At 36.5% G+C, this 20,078-nt stretch overlaps 1 protein-coding gene across 1 annotated transcript in view; it reads right to left on the minus strand.

Moving 5' to 3' along the window:
- The window catches only part of LOC129273944 (uncharacterized), a 31,450-nt gene that overhangs the window by 2,460 nt on the left and 8,912 nt on the right, over positions 1-20,078 (minus strand). The window contains exons 2-6 of the mRNA XM_054910813.2: positions 12,778-12,899; positions 5,234-5,377; positions 3,668-3,854; positions 2,276-2,457; positions 1,053-1,316 (exon numbers count right to left, since the gene is read on the minus strand). Coding sequence (XP_054766788.2) covers positions 1,053-1,316; positions 2,276-2,457; positions 3,668-3,854; positions 5,234-5,377; positions 12,778-12,899 — 899 coding nt within the window. The remainder of the gene's footprint in view (positions 1-1,052; positions 1,317-2,275; positions 2,458-3,667; positions 3,855-5,233; positions 5,378-12,777; positions 12,900-20,078) is intronic.

A 20,078-nucleotide genomic window follows, 5' to 3' on the forward strand; every position in this document is an offset into this window, starting at 1 on the left:
AATGAACATTAAAGAAGAACATTTACTAGATAATAATAATAATAATATTATGTGATGATGTGATGATAAGCCAAGTTTAAATAAAAATTCTTAAGAATTTGTTTCACGTTTCTTTCATGTTACTTTGAATGCAAGTCAAAAATACTAAAATAAGACTTTCCAAGGGCACAATAACATTTTGTGGAGGATGAGAATAAGAAAAACAAGTCACCAAATTTCGGCAGACTCAATCGGAAGCATTGTAGGTGATTATCTTTCCTTTCTTAAAAAACATGCAAAAATAACCCCCTCCCCCCAAAAAAGAAAAAAAAAATGAGACAATTCCAAAAATGTGAGACTTTTAAAATTTGTTAAAAGATTGCATCCTTGCTTAACTATAAATTGGCCTAAACCATGAAAATTTCACTTTAACTTTCAACGGTGGCTCCAAACTCTTTTTATCTAAATGTTTTATCACACATTATTTCCTGTATCCTTTCCTTTTTTTTAATTTCGAGTCGTGGATCAGCCTCTAATATTGATGAAGCTTACCTATTATACACAGCTACCCATGAACATATGAAGTGTCTTTATAAAACGTCCACTTGCTCGCCTCGCTTGCTCTTTTCTCCTCTCTTTCTTTCTCTTCTTTTAGCCCTTCCTTTTGTGAAATTGTTATTTATAGTGTTACAGGCATATCCCAACACATGCCCCTGGTTTCTAGGTTTTAGGCCTTCCCCCGAACACATAATTAGTATTGAAACACCAGTTTGGAATCAAACCGAAGCTGTTTTAATACTAATTGGTGTTGTACTAGGCGCCTATCTGGTGTTAAAACAAACCAAACTGGTGTTGTTTAACACTTCTCCGGTGTGGACATATATAGATTCCGGGTTGGTGTTAAATTGACACCGGTGTATTTGTAGTGTACTGTATTCATTTATGTGTGTACTATATTGTTTATTTGCATTATGTATATGAAATACGTCTATTGGACGAAAAATCGAATTTTTTCTTGAATTGAATTAAAAAACAAACTATGGACCGACTCGTTTAAAAGAATTCGCTCTCACCCTGTGTATTTCATCTACACACATTGTCGTGTGATTAGAGTTCACCCATCGATTCGTCAACTCGCTGTTCCATGAGTATTCCAGACTCCCTCCGCTTGTGAAAATTACAACATTCTCATGGTGGGTGGTGTCCGATGCTAACTCGAGGGCGTCTACCAGTCTACCGGAAAAGCTCTGGTCTGCTATGATGTAGATGTGCCGTGCATTGCAGTCTGAGATGTCTTCTAGGAATTCAGCTACCGTGTACTGCTCATCAGCATTAGCCTGTTGGATGAATAAATAAAATGAAATAATATAGGATTCGTATAGGGCATGTATCCACCTTGCTAGGTGCTCAAAGCGTTGCTATGTTACCCCGGCTAAGCTAGTCTACCGATTCCGGTGTGCACAGCTTTTTGAGGAATTACTTCCTGCCGGTACCCATTTACCTCACCTGGGTTGAGCACAGCACAATGTGGGTAAATTTCTTGCTGAAGGAGAACACGCCATTGCTTGGAATCGAACCCACGTCCTTTAAATAAATTAAACACAATCAATTATCGACCACTACAAAACTTTAAAACAATATCAAAGTAGAATCCTACCGGAATAAAAAGATGTTTTCAGAGGAAAAAGGGAAAGTAGGTCAAGTAGTGAGGTGAAAATCTAAACATTATCACACAAACAATATTAAAGGAAGCTATTTGTAGAGAGTCTTAACCCTATCTTAACTGGGCTATTTCAAACCAGTATATACTGGGGGGGGGGGGGGGAGGGGGGGTTGCGCAATCGCCGCAAAAATTTGCACGCGTGTAGAGCTGGATGTAACCTACAAGAATGTATAGTAAAATATTCAAAAAATTAATTGTTTATATTTTTTTACTAATTAATTATGGAAATAAGCGTATGAAATTTGCCCTAAATTTGTTTTTTGTGTATGTTTTTGCCTTTAACTCAATTTATATAGCTAGTAATTAGCATTCTACGATCATATGACCTTTCCAAATTCTTCATTTAAGTTTTAAATATAGCTAGTAGAATGCTAATTTTTGGTGGGAGTATCAACTATTACATTTCTAACTAATATCTACAAAAAAAAATTGCAGAAATATAATTTATTTCTTATGTATTTTATTGTTTTTTAAATTCTTATGTATTTCTATGTTTTTTCAAACCTTTGTTTTTTAGTCCTGCAAAAAACATACTCTTTCCTACACACATATAAAAAAACACCTTTTACTTACAATGCCATCTTGATTCGTATCCCAAAGAAGCATCGTTCCATCTGCTAGGGTGGGGCTATTTAGATAGATGACAAGGCTCTCTACGCAGTACGGCGTTCTACACAGAGTACTAAGGTGGCTCTGAATAGCCATTTTATGTGTTGCTGGATACGTGTGTCTTGAACCTTCTTCATCGATGCCTTCTGTTGATAAAAAAGAGAGAATTTAGATTAATGTTTCCATCATATCATTCTCGACATTTACTTTAAGAGGACAGCTCTTCTGGATCACTGATGTAAATTCAAACAGCAAACCTGTCGCTCGAGGGGGGGGGGGGGTAGGTGGAGGATGAACTATTGTGTCATCCCCTCCCCTCTCCCTTCCACTTGAGTAGGGTGACATCAAGTACTTACGCCCGTGCCTGGAAGATATTTATTAATGGAATGTGTGTATAGACACGTATTACAAGACGACAGATCATGATATTTTTTCTTGGAGGGGGATGCAGCCTGCATGGATGTCAATGAGGTAGTTGAGGTCTGTCTAGAGGTGGCGCTGTTCAAAGTGGCTATGGTATAGTGGCTTGATATTAGGCAATGCACCACTTAACATATCTCCATAGGCTCATGTGTTAAAAATGAGAATAGATAAATTAAATCACTAAAAAAATAAGTGTTGAAAATAGCACAATTCATACCTTTGTCATTATTTCTATGAATGACGTCATTTTAGGTACAGGTCAAGGCCCCCCCCCCCCCCCCCCCGATGTGACCGGAACCTATTATTGGTGTGCATCTATTAGCTTCATATCAGAAAAAATGGACTCAGGAAGATAACCCCCCCCCCCCCCGATACAATTCCCAGATGAAAAGTGCTCTGTAATACGCCGCCATAATACAGTCTTTTATAACATTTGAGAATACCTACTTGAATGAGGGCTCATTTGAGGGTGGACCCATTTGAGGACCTCTAGCTAGTTCCAAAGAGTCTTTTAGAACCAATACCAGATAGAAAGATAGATATGTGGATTTTCTGTCTTCATTACATGTGTTTTGTATTGTTAATGATTTGTTGTTTTGATTTATGGCAAATAAAATGAATTATATATGATAACAATACGATATGTCATGTATAAAGATACATGTACACTCTAAATTCCAAGGATTTAAAATGAATCCAGATTAGCTGTGAATAGTGACCAGCCGAATATTAGATTTAGATTTAAACCTTGTTGGTTTAAATATCAACCTAAAACATTTGAATTTAAATCTTTTGAGATTTAAAAGTTAATCCTTAAGATTGAAAATAAATTCAAAACTCGGCTGGCCACTACTCACAGCCGATTTGGATTTATATCAAATCCTTGGAATTTGGAGTGTATTAAGATAGACAGATCCTGGATATAATGCATACCTAATACACTGCTTGTATCAGCAAAAAATGTTTTGATGTTGGGCCTTCTAAATCCATTTTTCCTGAGAACAGAATACATATCTTGTACATTGTCTGCCGATGACTGAGGACTCGTCTGTCTATTCCAACCCCCGGAGATAAGTACTGCTTGATCGCAGATCTCATACACCTTACATCTTGCTTTTACCTGAAAAGGCAAATAAATTTATGGAAATATCATAAATTTATAAAACATTGTTTTCTCCTCCTACACGGTTCTTTATTTTGTAAATAAATTCCAAGATAATTGTACAATATAAAATGTCTTCATCTGCATAAACATGTTGTAGATAACAAATATGACAAACCTAGTGCTATAAATCACCACTGTCATTGGCACAATTACATAATATGATTTCTTTTTATTTGAGGTAAAAAATATCTTGACAAAGATTTCCAACATTAGAATAAAATGTTTAAAAAAAACATACATCAGATAGAATTATTCATTGGTAGAATAATAGTAATATTTGATTAAACATAACCATTAATCATATGATGAATGATCAAAGAATTAAAAGGTGCTAGGGATTTATTATTCCAGGGGGCCGTTTCATAAAGCTGTTCGTAAGTTAAGAGCGACTTTAAGAACGAGTGGTGAAGCTTTCTTATGCTCTAAACCTTCGCCAATGAACATTTTGGTGTCTTACATTTACCACAAGAAATGATTAGTAGTTGTTCTTAAAGATAAATTCCAGTTCTGGTAACGATCGATCTCAAAATGACTTTTTACAGAATCTAATATAATGACCACCCAAGTGTCTGTTTCTATGAATAAAAAATATGTGCCAAAGGAATCTGGAAGAAATTGTGTAATTGCTGAGAAATAAGCAAAATAAGCGCGGATTCGGTCACTTCCGTCGGGTCTTTATTCCAGCAATTAATACACTGTCCCACGTGTGCCTATATGTGTTGGTGATCTTCAGCGTGAACATTTTTCAGCATAGATTTCAAGATTTTACAAAGTTCTGTTTATGTAACTGTACCAGATCTAGATCCTCGATGATATACTGACAATTAAGCCTGGTTTTACAGACTTTCTCATGAAATCAGTGTTTACTGCAACTACTGGCATTTCTCTTTAAAGTCACTCTTAACCTTACGAACAGCTTTACGAAACACTCACCTGATAAGGAATCTATTCAAATTAGTATATCATTCTGACATTGCAATGGAGAACGGGAGTAAGAATGGAAGAGAGATAGTGAAAGGAAGAAGAGAGAAGCAAGACAGATAGAGGGAGAGAAAACAGAAACACTGATAAATGGGAATGAAATAGGTCAATGAAAGTGTTTCTGATTGCCTTTTTGTCACATTCCATTCCCTTTCTGTATTTTTTTTTTAATTGAATTTTCCTAACAAACCTGGCTACTCTGTTTATACATACTCTGTTTTTACATTAAAAAGCTATTCCCATTTTACCAAGCTCTTGATTTTTTTTTTTTTTGGGGGGGGGGGCGTGTTAGGAAATGGATGCCTAAATGCTTGTCCTCTTTAACAATGAAAAAAAATACTTTTATAATTTACCTTCAAAGATGGAACCTCACATCGCCTTGTATTCTTGTTGAGCTCACAGTTCATGGAGTAGTTAGCTGCATCACTGCGATACGTCGGGCAAGCCCCAAACCCTAGAATAGAATCGTCTCGACACACCAGATGCTGCTCTTTTGCCTATATGATGCAAATAAATTAAAGAAATACAGAACTAATGTAAGAAAGACAATAACAAATATTGATTCTTATACAGATATAATTTCATATGAATGGAATTCCAGAGCTGTCAAGATAAATATTCACCTTTTTACAGTTTCAGGGAAAATTTACTGATGAAGGGGGAAAATTTTATTTTTTCATTTCACACAAGCCAATGAAAGATATTAATGTATGGATTAATGAAACATTTAAAATTTGCAGTTTTCATTTGAAAATTAGTTAATTTTCAGGGCGTCTCCCTAATAATACAGAATACTTGGCAGCTCTGGAATTTGGTCAAACATTCCCATTTATCAGAAATCACATGAATTTATCTTATTGTACTTTGGCAAACAGCCAAACAATCTTTCTTCCGACCATTTGATGCATGATCAAAACATTATTTTATGATCTTTATTAGGATGACGCTTTTTAGATGTCTTAAAAGTTATACCTTTTTAAATGTCTTAAAAGGTATACTACTATATAGTAGTTCTGGATTTATGTCTGAAAACAAAAACCAAAAAAGACATGTGAATAATAAAAACCCATTGATATATAGGTTTATAGCTATTATTTAAAGAACAAAAATATTCAAATAGATTAAGAGATGAATGAAATGATAAATGTATCAATTAAATAATAAATGAATGAATGTAAAACGAATCAATATATTAACCAAATCATTAGTATTCAAATAAGTTTTTATCTACAGAATGCGTGAATTATAATTACACAGACTAACTGATTAAAAACAAAATTCATGAAAAGCAATTATTGATCCCCTTGGGATCCTAATTCATGGATATCACATTTGTCATAATACAAGCTTCAGAGAAATTTCATGACTTAAAATGCCCTGTGAACGACTTATAGCCAGAAACTGCTTCTAAATTTAAAATGATACCAGAAATAATCGAAACAGTTTGACTGAAATAACTCTGAGATCTTACAGGGGCTCAACTTCAAGGGCTCCCGCGGGAAACATCAAAGGCGCGCGGAAAATGTTTCATAGGGGCATAAAATTACCAGTTTGAATGTGAGCAGGACATAAACACGTACAAAGGCAGACGACAGCGTAGATTTCAGTTTGTTTTATGAGGTAGCATTTACATAGATGGGACTATTGCCATGCTATTAAGAGCTTGCTATTTAGCGCTAAATATGTTGTTTGATTTCGCCCGAAACACAGCCAGAAATAGGAACTGGGAAAGATCGGAATATAAATAAAGAGATTTCGCAGTTGTCTTCTAAAGTGTAGTATCACCAAGCCGATGATCTATTGCCGAGATATAGCTTCGGTGGAATTTCTGATTTTTTTTTTAATTTCACAGTTCGACGAATAGACGCACCAGATTTTACGGCTTCGGATGAAGCCTGTTTATGGGCAGTTCTAACAAATATCGGAAACCTAATTTTACTTTTTAAAAGTCCCCAATCTATGATGAAAAGAGATGGATGTATGACACGAGATGGGCTCGGCGATTTAATACGTCTCCCGCCACTACAATGGCAGAGCGCGCTTACAAGTCAAAGAAAGAAAATCCAAAACAAAACAAAAATATTTCCAATAGACGAATAAATGCGATTGACATTTCACAAAACGGCGCCTTTCAAGGAGAATAAAGAGCCGATAGAATTGGTAACAGTTGGCTTTTTGTATCTTTGATAGTGGAGAATAATAGAGGTTAAACAGTTCTTTTCTTAACACCCTTTAAAATGCGTGGAGCGCTAACGTTGCCATTAGAATAGCTGTATGTCGAGGCGGCCTTTTGGTAGGCTAACATCAAAGAGCACGCCGACAGTCTCGGCGGTTCGTTCCCTTTGATCTCTGCTCACCGCTGTTTTGTTACTTCGCTTTCCTCTTCTGCTATTTAAACTGCCCTTTCTTTACAATGTCCATGCTCAATTGATTCGGAAGAATACAGAATTGCATTACTATTATTCACATCGAAGCAATGAACAAATGCGAGCCAGCCTGCGACCCATTATTTTCGCTATTTTCTACAGGGATGCCAGGGAGAACAATGCGAGGAAGGACGGGAGTAGACTTTTGATGGTGAGTGAATTTATTAAACTTGTAGAAACAGATACCCTCAACGCAATAATAAACAAAATAAATGCCAAACACACGAATAAACAAATAACGTTAACAAATACCCGGGAATGTAAGATGAATATATACTAACATCCAGAGAAACTGAATTCTCTTCAAGACATACACCCATGACGTCAGAATTGTGGCGTTTTAAATACCGACCTTGGAACAATCCTTGACGTAAAATATTTCTATAATTAATAGAATGACCCACAAGAACGAAGTTTCACAAGGTTTCTCAGCTCAGAAGCATGCGAGCAATAATTTTACAATAAAATGTTGAGAATAAAAAAACAACAAAAAAACAATGATAATGATAATCTAAACCTCCTTGAAGCGTGCATATCCACGCTAACGACTTCGGTTCAACACTCAAGATGAGAATCTTAGATATAAGATGTAGATTTGAGCTTTGAAATCAAACCCACGTCGTTATGGTTGGCATTCGAAATGTAAACGGAGAAATTTTATATTTTCTACATGAGTGGACTTGTAAATACTACGATTTAATAGTTCAAAAAATCGTGTGAGCCTTTGAGAATCTTACGTGTATACAGAAATTTCGATATTTTCTGGCACGATTTCTAAATGTTTTGTTATTTAAAAATGGAAAGATTGCATATTTCAACAAATCTTTGGCTCCCTCATTCGCACACCACAAATCGAAAGGTAAAACTTTGCAAATCTGACATCCCGGTCGAACATAAATTTTGAAATTTCAGATATTTTTCATCCGTTTTTGATGATTTTTCCAAAGTTTTGGTAGTTAAGCTTTCTCCATTTCAATTCATTTCAACTTTTTTGGTTGGGCAGATCTTCGCCCTTTTTTTTTGTTATGCAGCCTAACTCTCAATTTGAATTCATATACACTTCATATTTTTTAATAAAGAGGTCCACAAATTATACACAAATATATTGGGCGATTTGGTGTCACTATTTGTCCCAGGCACAAAAAAATAACTCTTGAATTAGAGTCAACGGGCCAGGGGTCAAGATGAATGCAAACTGTAACAGATACCAAAGAAATCGTGGATGGGTGGTTGATTTTGAGGAAAGCCAGCCAATGGCGGCAATGTAAAGTGTAAAACTGGACCCCAGTCGTCGGGAGACAGCCGACTATTTTCTCCCCCCAAAAAGGAAGAGGCAGATTAATGTCAACCAAATCATTTTTCGAAGAAGAAATTTACGATGATCCCTCGTTTTCTCACGAGCCAACAAATCGTATAATCTCACTGTTTTCCCACCGTGTCCCTATGATAGTATCTCTGTGATCACATCCAAATAATTACCAATAATCTCGTTGCTCTTTATGATTCCAAAAACACGATAACACACCTGAGAATTTTTGCGGGCTCTTTGAAAAGTATACCCGAAACCTATCTCGTCAGTCTTTGTAACTCTTTTAACACTTCTGTGCATTTTTTTTTTACATTTTGTAGAACTTCTACGAGTTGGCGGGGTCCTTTGAATCTATACCTGGACAAAATAATTACCCACTATTCGCACTCTTTTAGTTTATGATCAGGCACTTGTGACCGGCGGGACCTATTAAAGATATTGTTACAGTTACTAGGTTATCTATTTCTTACAAAATCCTGCAAAAGTTTTCCCTTAAAAGAATAATTGTTTAATCAGATTATAAATCGTCATGATCAAAACGTGCCAAACCTTGAATTGAAATGGGTCTAAAACCGGCGATTGAGCTTTGAAATGAGAACGTGTTACGATGAAATCAATTAAAACCAAATTCAAAATGAAGATTATCTATTATCCTTCAGGATTTTACGACCATTTCCATACCTGAAATGGAACGACATCCTACATACCTTTCAACCGTCAAAACTCCATCCAAACCATGCATTAAATTATCAGTCACCGTGCATGCATTTCGTACTATCTCTTCATATGTTTATAGCCTATATATATTTGTTTCCATTTCTTATATTATTTGAAATTTGCCTCTTTCGTTTGTTTTAAAATGATCGACGAAACAAATTTCCATTAACATTAAATTGGCTTTGAATTTCATGTTTTCATATGATCTGTATAAGATCGTGATCGGGGAAGGGTCCACTTGTCAGGGCATGACAAACTGAAAATTACGTCTGTTTATGATTATCATGGTTATAATTTTCATTCGACCAAATTTCACTCTTCAAAGAAAACTCTTTAAATTGGCGCGTATAATTCATCAAAACAGAAACAGAAAATAAACAGCACCTCATTTTTAAAATCAACAATCGAACAAGAAAAAAATATATATAAAAGGTTTGGACAGTGATCTCTACAAACACTAATAACGTATCAAGCACCACATATCAAACCACTGATAAACGCGGCGGGTTTTTTTTAAAGCAGCAATAACATTAAACATTTTTTTGCTTACATGTATCTCTTCGCAGCATTTTACGATCATGCACGTGGCTTGCAGAAACTTATCGATTATTGTATCCTTCTGTCGATAAATGTAAAGTAATTCAACAAAATAACATTGTATCAAAGCTGGCGGAACTTTCTGACACCTTTTGACTTACGCGGTGTCGGGGCTCTTTGAATATTAAACACCTGGTGGTCTGCCTGGCACACCTGCAGTTCTGGAGTTCGAATATTTTAGTATCAATCCTATTCAAAGGGAATTTTTCAACATCATCTGATTATGAGGATAATGAGCATGCATCGGTGACTTGAGCAGTGCGATAAAAATAAAAAGCAAATGCAGTTAAATTTGTCATGTTATGAAGAAAGTTGTGCTGCGTTTCGATAGAAAAAACAAGCTCAACCATCAACGAAAACAAAGTCCTCATTGCAATTTTACCCGAAGCAATTGACTGCATTTTGTTAGCAGGTGTGTAAGAATTTCTAAACATTTGGGGGAGAGCGAAACAAATTAATGAAAATATTAAAATGAAAATTTACTTTTAAGATAGATTTTGATATCTTTCAGTAAAAATATATTTTACCCATGGTGCTTTTATTTTATTGGTCTTGAAAGGCTAGGGGTCTAGAACCCATAAAGACCCCATTCCATGTTAAAGTGCCCTTAGCCGTCCGCGCAATTTCTTTTTCCGGTGGGGGGGGGGGGGGGGGAGGTGGGGGCAAGACGCATAATTTTCTTTTAGAGAAACTTGAAAGCGAGTGAGCGAAACGACCGAGCTTGTCTTTGGGGTGTTTTTGCATTTTATAAAGCGAAATTGAAGAATTTTGTGCACTCTTTTGGTGAATTTTGTGAAATATTGAAGTTAAATAATGTAAGTTTTGAAATTTCGGAAGGGGGAGGATTGCCCCCCTCCCCCATTCTGCTTACGGCCATTAAAGTGCCCATATCGACATATCCCAAAACCCGCGTATGATAGCCCGCACACATCTACTTGTATTAACCATGGACGTACTATGATATGGGTTAATCGCAAATTCTGTTCGTTTACTACCTTGTTTATAAACAAATCTATTTCACATCCACAGAGTCCACTTCTTAGCACCATCAATGACCATTGTCACAATTCGCAGAAGACTGGACAGTAAATTCATAGTTCGCCAAAAAGATAATTCCGACCGACACTCTTATCAAAACATCTACGAATAGAACACTAAGAAATAGGTCATAAACCCAGTCAATCTTTAAACTCCATTTTTTTTTACCAATCCACTCAGAAACTTTAACTAACTGTCATGAGTCAGACTGCATTAAAGTCTGGTCTTATTGATTACGAGGGGTCAATAATACCCCTTCGAACAAAAGGTAAGTAGCGCGAACTATAGGGGAGGTGTGAATTGGTTGACGCGCGCAAGTCCTTTGAAAATGGGATTATACAGGGGCCTAAAGAACTTCGATAGACTTGAATTAAGTGGATTAGCGAGAAACATAAAACACATTACGGTTACTTCTTGAAACTAGACAACATAAAGTAGGATTTTAAAAGCAAGCATGTTATGTGCGGTACTGTACATCGTGTTATGTTTTCTCTTATACCGATGGTATGCATGTAGGTTACCTCAATGTTTCATGTATTTCAAATGTTGAAATCTTGTGAACACCTCTCCCCATTACTTTAGTATATATTTCATTTAAACTGCCTCTTTTATCACATCTATCAGTAGATCATGTATTCTTTTTATAGGAGGGCATGTAATACAGATTTTTAAAGAATACATCATGGATAAAGAGTTTGTATCACCATAAGAAAAAGCAAAAAGATACATTTTTGGGGTATTTTATATATAGTCCATCAAAGGGAAAGTTGTTCACATGTGACATCACACATCCTTGTCTCATTGCCAATGGGAGGATCTCCATGGCATTAGTGATTGCAATATTCAAATGCTCATAACTTTCTCATTATTTCTCATTATCTCAAACCGGTGTGTTGGCTCAGTTGGTAGAGCGTCCGTCTCACAACCGGGAGGTCGGGGTTCAAACCCCGGCCGCGTCAGACCAAAAGACGTTAAAAGATGGGAGTTGCTGCTACCCTGTTTGGCGTTCAACGATTAAAGGGATAGAGCCTCGCCGGGCCCACGATCAATTGGGCAAAGCAAATTTTCGGAGTATTTCATTTCATGTCTATTTCGAACAATAAAATATGGATTTTCATCATTTTCATTTGTCCGATTTTTCTCCAACTTTCTTTCTTTATTCTTATTCTTTGATTTTTCTGTTTCGACACAAGCCTACTTGTTCCAAAGGTTTCATTCCCCTTTAACATGTTAGGTTCCGCGGGGGGGTCTACATTGGGGCGATGGACCCCCTTTACAGAAATATCAGTTAAAACAACGATCATAAAATTAATGAATAAGTCAATGAAATACGAATACATAACAAAAATAGATTAAATAATGAATGAAATATCAATGAATTCATTAAATCTTTGCACGCTCAATTAATTTCGGGGAAATAATAATGACAATTGTTTCCATGTTATTTTGTTTGAATCAAGATTCCCATTTTGAACCATTGATACTGATGATTGTTATATAGATGTTGTCCAAGAACTTTTGCCATTTATTAGCTTCTCTAATATGAAGCTAGGGGAGAAAAAATTATTACGATTCTTGAATTTAATTGTACGAATGTGCAAAATTGCAACATCAGCGTGCGAAGGGTTAATGTTACCGTGATCTCAACTATCAAATTTCAATGGTTTATATTTACAATGATATCAGGCTTTCTTTCAAATTGTTAATAGATAAAAGAAAAAAAATTAAGGTCGTTCAAAGACTGCAATCTATCTGTTTTTAAATTGTGTGTTAACAAAAACAAAAGAGGACGCAAAAGATTCAAACCAACCTCGTCGAAGGGGGAGTAGACGAGGGGGAGGAAGTTGATATCGCATCGTCGCCGTCCACTTCGGGGCCATAATCGGTTTCGACATCGCTGCTTTTCGGCAAGCTGGAGACATTCACCGCTAGCTGGTGGATATAAAGAGAAAAATGAAGAAAAATAATACATTCAAAACATATATGATATTCATTATACACTCTTAACAGAGTTTAGCAAAAAAAGTATATACAAAATAATGAAAAACTAAATATTTTCAACATTGGCCTATAGGTAGGCTACCCCCCTTTTTTTAAAGGTATTGTTTAACTTTGTGAGCAGCCGATTTAAAAAATTCTCAAACCAAGATAAAACATGTGTACAAGTGCATGTATTAGAATTAATAAACCCTGAAAACAACCATTATTGAGAATGAAAAGCTAAAACTGCAAGGCAAACCCCGATTTTGTAAATAGGCGTCTTATAGACGCCTAAATAGTACACATAAGTGGTGTTTTCGGTCACTTTATATTTCAATTTTTGAAGCATTAAATAATTATTTTCGAACGCAATTTTTTCTGGGCTTCATTTTTGTAACATATCACACACAGGTGAAAAGTGTGACCTTCTAGCTCAGATTTTTAAAAAGTCAAACCAATGTTAACCAATCACTTTAAATACAGATTCCACATTTTTTCCGTTTGTGTGCACAAGCGTATACAAGTGATAGATAGAGGGGATGGGGCTTAAAGGCCCTGGACAACACCCCCTCCTCCAAACAAAATAATAATAATAATAAGCATTAATTTATATAGCGCAGCTTTTATATGGATATATTCAGCTGCGCTTGTTCAGAGCTCTTTTTACTTATATCTACACAGCATATTTTCTTAACTAAAGAGATATGTTTTTAATTTTGATTTGAAGAGAGCCAAGGATGGAGAGCTTCTTATATCAATTGGCAGGCTATTCCATAGTTTGGGGGCAGCAAGTGCAAATGCACGATCACCAAGTGTGACTTTTGTTTTGTGAAATGGGATCTGAAACAATAATTTATCTGTGGAACTTCGCAGGCTTCGACTGTGTGATTGGGTTTTAAGTTTGAGTAATTCTGTAATGTAATGTGGGGCTTGACCGATTAATGATTTATATACAATTAACAGAATTTTGAATGAAATTCTTTGACGTACAGGCAACCAGTGGAGTTCTCTCAGAAGAGGTGTAGTGGAACTGAACTTTGGGACACGGTAGATAAGTCTTGCACATGAATTTTGGACTCTTTGTAGCTTAGAAATGAGACTATCAGGCATTCCAAACAACAAACCATTACAGTAATCAAGCTTACTTGTAATCAGAGCATGCGCCACCAGTTTGATACTTTCTTGATCAAAGTATTTGCGAATGCGCCGAAGGTTATAGAGGAGATAATATGTTGATTTGCATACATTCGTGACATGGGTTTCCATATTGAGGTTTGTATAAAAATAAACTCCTAAATTCCTTGCAGTATCAGATGGTTTGACATTGGATACTCCAATTTTTATACAGTTGATATTAATTTTAGAGATCTGCTGTGAGGTGCCGATGAGAAAAAATTAACTTTTGCTATCATTTAATTTCAGATTATTGTTGAGCATCCAGCTACGAATGAAACAGATACATTGTTCCAGCCTTGAAACACTTGTGTCTGCAGAGGTAGAAGATGGCCTAAAATATATCTACAATTGTGTGTCGTCAGCATAACAATGACAGGAAACTTCAGGAAAATTATTCTGAGTGCTATTAATAAGGCTACTTGTGTATAAAGCAAAAAGCAATGGAGCGAGTCGTGAGCCCTGGGGCACGCCAAAAGGTACTGGGAAAGAATCTGAGACAGTACCATCAATAACAACTTTTTGATGCCGATCAGACAAGTATGACTTGATCCAGTTGAGAGCAAAACCATTGATACAAAACCCCAAATAGAAAGAAATACTTCCGAAATATGCTGTGAAATTTGTCATAAATTACATATTCGTCGTTAAAAAGGTCGCGACTTTTTGTTCGGTCACGTCTTACTATAATTTTTGTCTAATCCGCAATGTTGCCTGCGTTGTGGTGTCCCCTCAAAATCTATTGCTCATTTCACTACTGTCTGTGTGGGTAAATCTACCACAGCACCGCCAAGAATGAGGACCAGTGACAGACAATGAGAATACAAGGAAAGTAAGTTACATCAATGATGAATGAGAGAAAAAAAGTCGAGTACATATACGTTACCATGGCAACATAAATGCGATATTACATTCATGCGTAAAGATGCCACATTTGCAAAATCTGTTTCCTGCATGATACATCACACAGGGGGTGTTCATTTTATTAAATAAACTACATAAATTCAAAATTCTTCATTGATTTTCTGCCTCCCGTATTATTGAAACATGTTACTATGACGCAGATGAGTCAACGTGGAGGATGATTTATGGCAGTGGGAGCAGCGAATTCTTGTTTCGCCGACCCGAATAAATGACAGGTATATCGACCGAAAAGTCAAGTCGAGTCAATTACAATTTCATCCCAGACAAAAAAACTTTGTTGTACAAATTACAAAAAAATGAAGAGGACGGGATGAAATATATATTACGTAGCGTGGTATGGGATACGAATACGGGTCACGGGAAAAGTATGCGAGGGAAGAATAAACCAAGACGTTATTTTGCTAATGGATGAGGGTTGGTGGTTTGTTCGTATGAAATCGGGTGCATCATGGGTGTAAAATGCCTTGCCATCAAGAAATGTTCCAAATCAAAGAACATGGTAAACAATTCGTTTGGTATTGATCAACATGTTTTCCAGAGAATCTGGTGAATTTACGATTCTTTCTCGAATCGTAAATAACATAAATCATGTTTCAAACTAGTTTTGGTGAATAATTCAACGAGGTATTTTTCCAATGAAGAACAAAAAGCACGCGAATTGGTATTAAATCTGTCTTCAAATTGTAGTCATAACTGATATACGGTAAAATGTGATTTGTATTTGCATAGCCTCATTTCGGGAGGTCGTGTGTTTGGACCTCAAAAACAACAAACAAATACAAATAATTCAAATGCGAGGCAAACAGATCAAGAAACAGGAACTTTTCAAATGTTGAATGTGTGTTCAATACATTTTCTGTAATGTTTTATATCTGTCAATCGTATAATGTAATTTAAAACCAAGTCTGTGAACATAACCAACCGTAAAAATATGCTCTTGAGAGAGTTTATCATGGTATTAATCAATACATTTTCATTTCTATATTACTTTCATCGATGATTTAATGTGCAATTTTGATGTGAATATAATTCCTAAATTGCATTTGGTACTTTGCATAATTATTGAAATATAATTTGAGATTTGTTAAAACTATGTGCAAATCCTTTTTTTTTCAAACAAGTAGGGTTTTTGCTAACGAACCAATGTTCACGTGAATCGAATTGAATAGTCATCGTTAACTTTTGCAAAGGTGATACGAATCCCATTGTCTATTTATGACTACCTTTAAAAGCTGTCATTTAGAAGAAAAAAAATTGAACAACCAAAGTTAGACAAACTTCTATAAATGACACTAACAAAAAAAAAGGAAAGGAAAGAAACTGTAGATGACTTGCGAGGACAATTTTAGAGGACGCTTGTATTCCCGTAAAAAGGGAAACGCATGAGAAGAGTAATATTCATATAATGTAATATCACACACTTAAATCACAAAGTCATTTTGAGAGCCACCTTCAAGCTTCACACATATCCGCAATGGTAACTAATAAAACCAAAGTACTTTTGTACCATTTTATCATTTTTTTAAGCACTATGCCTCGGTCATCATGGTCAAAGTTCCTTTACAATAAGTGCGTACATAGAATGTGGTTCTTTCAATGATAATTGTGCAATGTTCACATTGGTCATCCTAACCGTTATTACCATTTATCGATCACGATCTCATGACTTCATCTGTTTTGGTGGATTTTTTTTTCTTCTTTCCAAGTCTGTGAATTCGGCCTACAGACGACCATGCAAAGTGGTCGGCATCACAAAGTGCATTAACCTTTCCTATACCGTCAAACGTGACGATTTTAATTAATGAGTTATTTACGAAGGTCATTCCCAAATACTTTTGTTTTATCCAATTCTTCACTTGCGCAATACACATGGTTTCCCGGATACGTCATCTCGTTTATAAACACCCACATTACAATGCATTATATACTAGGAGAAACATTGAGAATGTTGGGAAAGCCAAATTTTTTTCGATTTAAACCTCAATTTGGCCGCGGACTATGGTATTCCTCTATTTTATTTTTTTTAAACATGAATTATGACTAATCGATTGGGCATCCGTGTGAGAAATTTATCGCGTTCTCATGACATTGATGTTAGTATTATTCATACTTATCATTAACTAACAAATGATAGACAACTAAATAAACAAAAATATACACCATTCAGTCTACAACTGACAACGTTTACAAATTAAATATATCCCAGAATAAAAACTCTTGAAATGGTTCAGTGTTATTTCTCATTTTCCTGGGTATTTCTCATTCACAATATTTTTTTTTTCAACAGGAAATGAATATATTGTATAGCTATACATTCTCCTCTAAATGACTTCTTCGGCCCCGTTGCATAAAAGTTACTATTATGGTAACTTTGCCATCCGATGGTAACGATGATCAACAACCAATCAGAATTAAGGATTCCATGCAAGTTACCAGTGGATGGCAAAGTTACCATAATGATGACTTTTATGGAACGGGGCCCTGTATGGGATATTAACATGATTATGTTCGGGGTGATTTCAGTGCCTCCAACCCCCTCCTTGGCATGGAAGGGTGTAGGTTGGGTGGGCGGTTTACAGTAGCAAGTATAGGAGAGTCCAAACGTGGCTTCTGGTGTGCGGGTCCAAGTACTAAATATTCACAAAGAATTTACATCTGGTGGCCAGGGCATAACCGATAATGTCTGCTGATATTTCAAATTGCCCTTAACATGCTTAAAGTTTAAGTTCACGGTGGGGAGACGGTAGGTAAAATAAAATGAATCAATTCCAATCACGTTACTGGATAAAGATGGGTCTAGGACATGTAGGAACGAGTGAGACTGACGACCCTGCGCAACTCTAAACTGGGTTGCCCAAAGAAGCGATTGACATTGTGATGACTCCTGGAATGATATCTATCGTATCGGATGTCAAATGATGAGCACAATATCCAATTTCAATCACTTTCTATAAATGCGTTGCTAACGACTCTTGAACAAGAACGTTGTTCATAGATTTCATAATTGCAAGGTCCTGCCATTAGACGTGATGCAGTCATACATTTCCTCTGTATCATGTGTTCAATTTCAAGGATGGGTTTTTAGAGGTATGTTTGTGTGTTTTTCTCGATTTCATTACAGATTATTACAATATAAGGCTTGTTTAAAATGGACATCGGGCTACTTTCACGATTGACGAACGGTGATAAATTTGGTGATATCCGTTCGAACTTGATCCCCGAATTGATCTTGTGCTGCAGGTTTGTTGAAACTATGCACCTTCCTTCCCGTTTTATTTGCCGATAATAGCTTTTGTTCTACGACTTCCATCGCGAGTTTGGATTCTTGGAACAAAGGTCACCGAGTTTTGTTCCGCAACCTATACAATTCGTTAATTTTGGGATTCAAAGATACGTTTTCTTTTCATATCATTATTCCGAATCTAGACTTATAACTCATCCCACGTTTGCAATAGGGGTATGATTTCTAACGGGACACTGCTAAGACGAGACCAGTTACGCTATGGCTGGGATTCGAACCCCCAACCCCTATTTCAAAGTCTGAGGAATAATTCCCTTGGCCACAACGGGAACTTATACCCATACAATAGCGGAACCTATATATACAGTGCTTATTAACTGATAAAACACCTCAAGACACTAATCTATTTCGTTCTTCTTATTTTCCTTGACCACGATCGAGTTGGTTGCTTTTTTTCACATGCGACACATTCCTTCTCCCCTTTTTTGGTTTATGTAAACTTTACCTAAAACGGTACCTTCCGTTGTTTTATTTTCCAATCCCAATGAGGTCAAGAAGACCCATTTCAATGGGTTTTGTGTCAAGAGCCTATTTTCAACCAAAGAAAAGGACCAAGTTTTCCCAATCTATATTGACGCCGAAGGGTATATTTACCCGACTATTTGCTGATCAAATACGTTTTGGGCACACATCAATTTCAAATTTCATATTTTGTGTGTCGGCTGTGAAAATACTGCGACCACAGTTTTTGGAGTGTTCCGTTAATATTTCAAGTGCCCTCTGCTCCATAGTGAGAAGTGTGTCTCGAGACGGATGTTATTTTAATATCTTGATTTTGTTCAAGGGTTCTCGAATAGGTGATAGCCTTAGAATCGATTGGTAAATGGTAAATGGTGGGGATTTTTTTTTACATGATAGCTAAGAAAGCATGAACGCTTGTCAGAGGACCGATGGCTTAAGGTTCTCTCCGAGTGACCTGGTAATGAGCATTACCAAAGGGCACTAGCGCACCGAGTGGGAATCGAACCCGGGTCACGGAATCCGAATTCCCCGCTCTACCGACTGAGCTACAAATGCATCGATTATCGGGATAGTTGCAAGTGGAATACTCCAGGGACTAAGAAAACTGGACCTACACAATTTATTTTTCTTGCGATACTTTCATCTCTCTTTTCTTGTTCTGATAGAGCCACCCCCCCCCCCCCCCCGCTTTACCCGTACTTGTCAATTCAATTACCACGCCAACGACATAAAACAAGAAATGCATTATACAAGTGGTACGGTATACTTGCACGTGAACTGGCATAGCCATAATCACATCCGTCATTGGCGAACCTTTTTTTTTTCTGTAAAGGGTAGCACCTTCTGTCCTCTGTTAATATAACAGGGAAATGTGAGTTTTCCTTGGTCATGCTGGTATACATTATTTTTATACCATGAATGTAGAAATATTTCTACCTCCATGAATATATATAGACCTGCCATCACTCACTTAAGATGATAGGTTTCATGTTAGACAAAGCTTGCCAAGCCCCCGCAATCAAGAAGGTCTTGACACCGAGACTACAATGATAGTACGCAGCAATGACAGGTAATAGGAAAGGATTCGCACCTTGCCTTTGACACACCGCCCCTATCAACCTACGTTTGTTGACGGTAAACGCATCGTAATCATGTCAATGTGCTCTGATCACCACGGTCGCATAGTAAAGGTGTTCAGGTATACCCAAGATGTCAGGGATCCCAAGTCTCTTGCAAAGGTTGGATCGACGGGTTCAGGGTGGGGGTATTGG

This window comes from Lytechinus pictus, chromosome 13 (genome assembly GCF_037042905.1).
Source record: "Lytechinus pictus isolate F3 Inbred chromosome 13, Lp3.0, whole genome shotgun sequence".
Classification (NCBI taxonomy): Eukaryota; Metazoa; Echinodermata; class Echinoidea; order Temnopleuroida; family Toxopneustidae; genus Lytechinus; species Lytechinus pictus.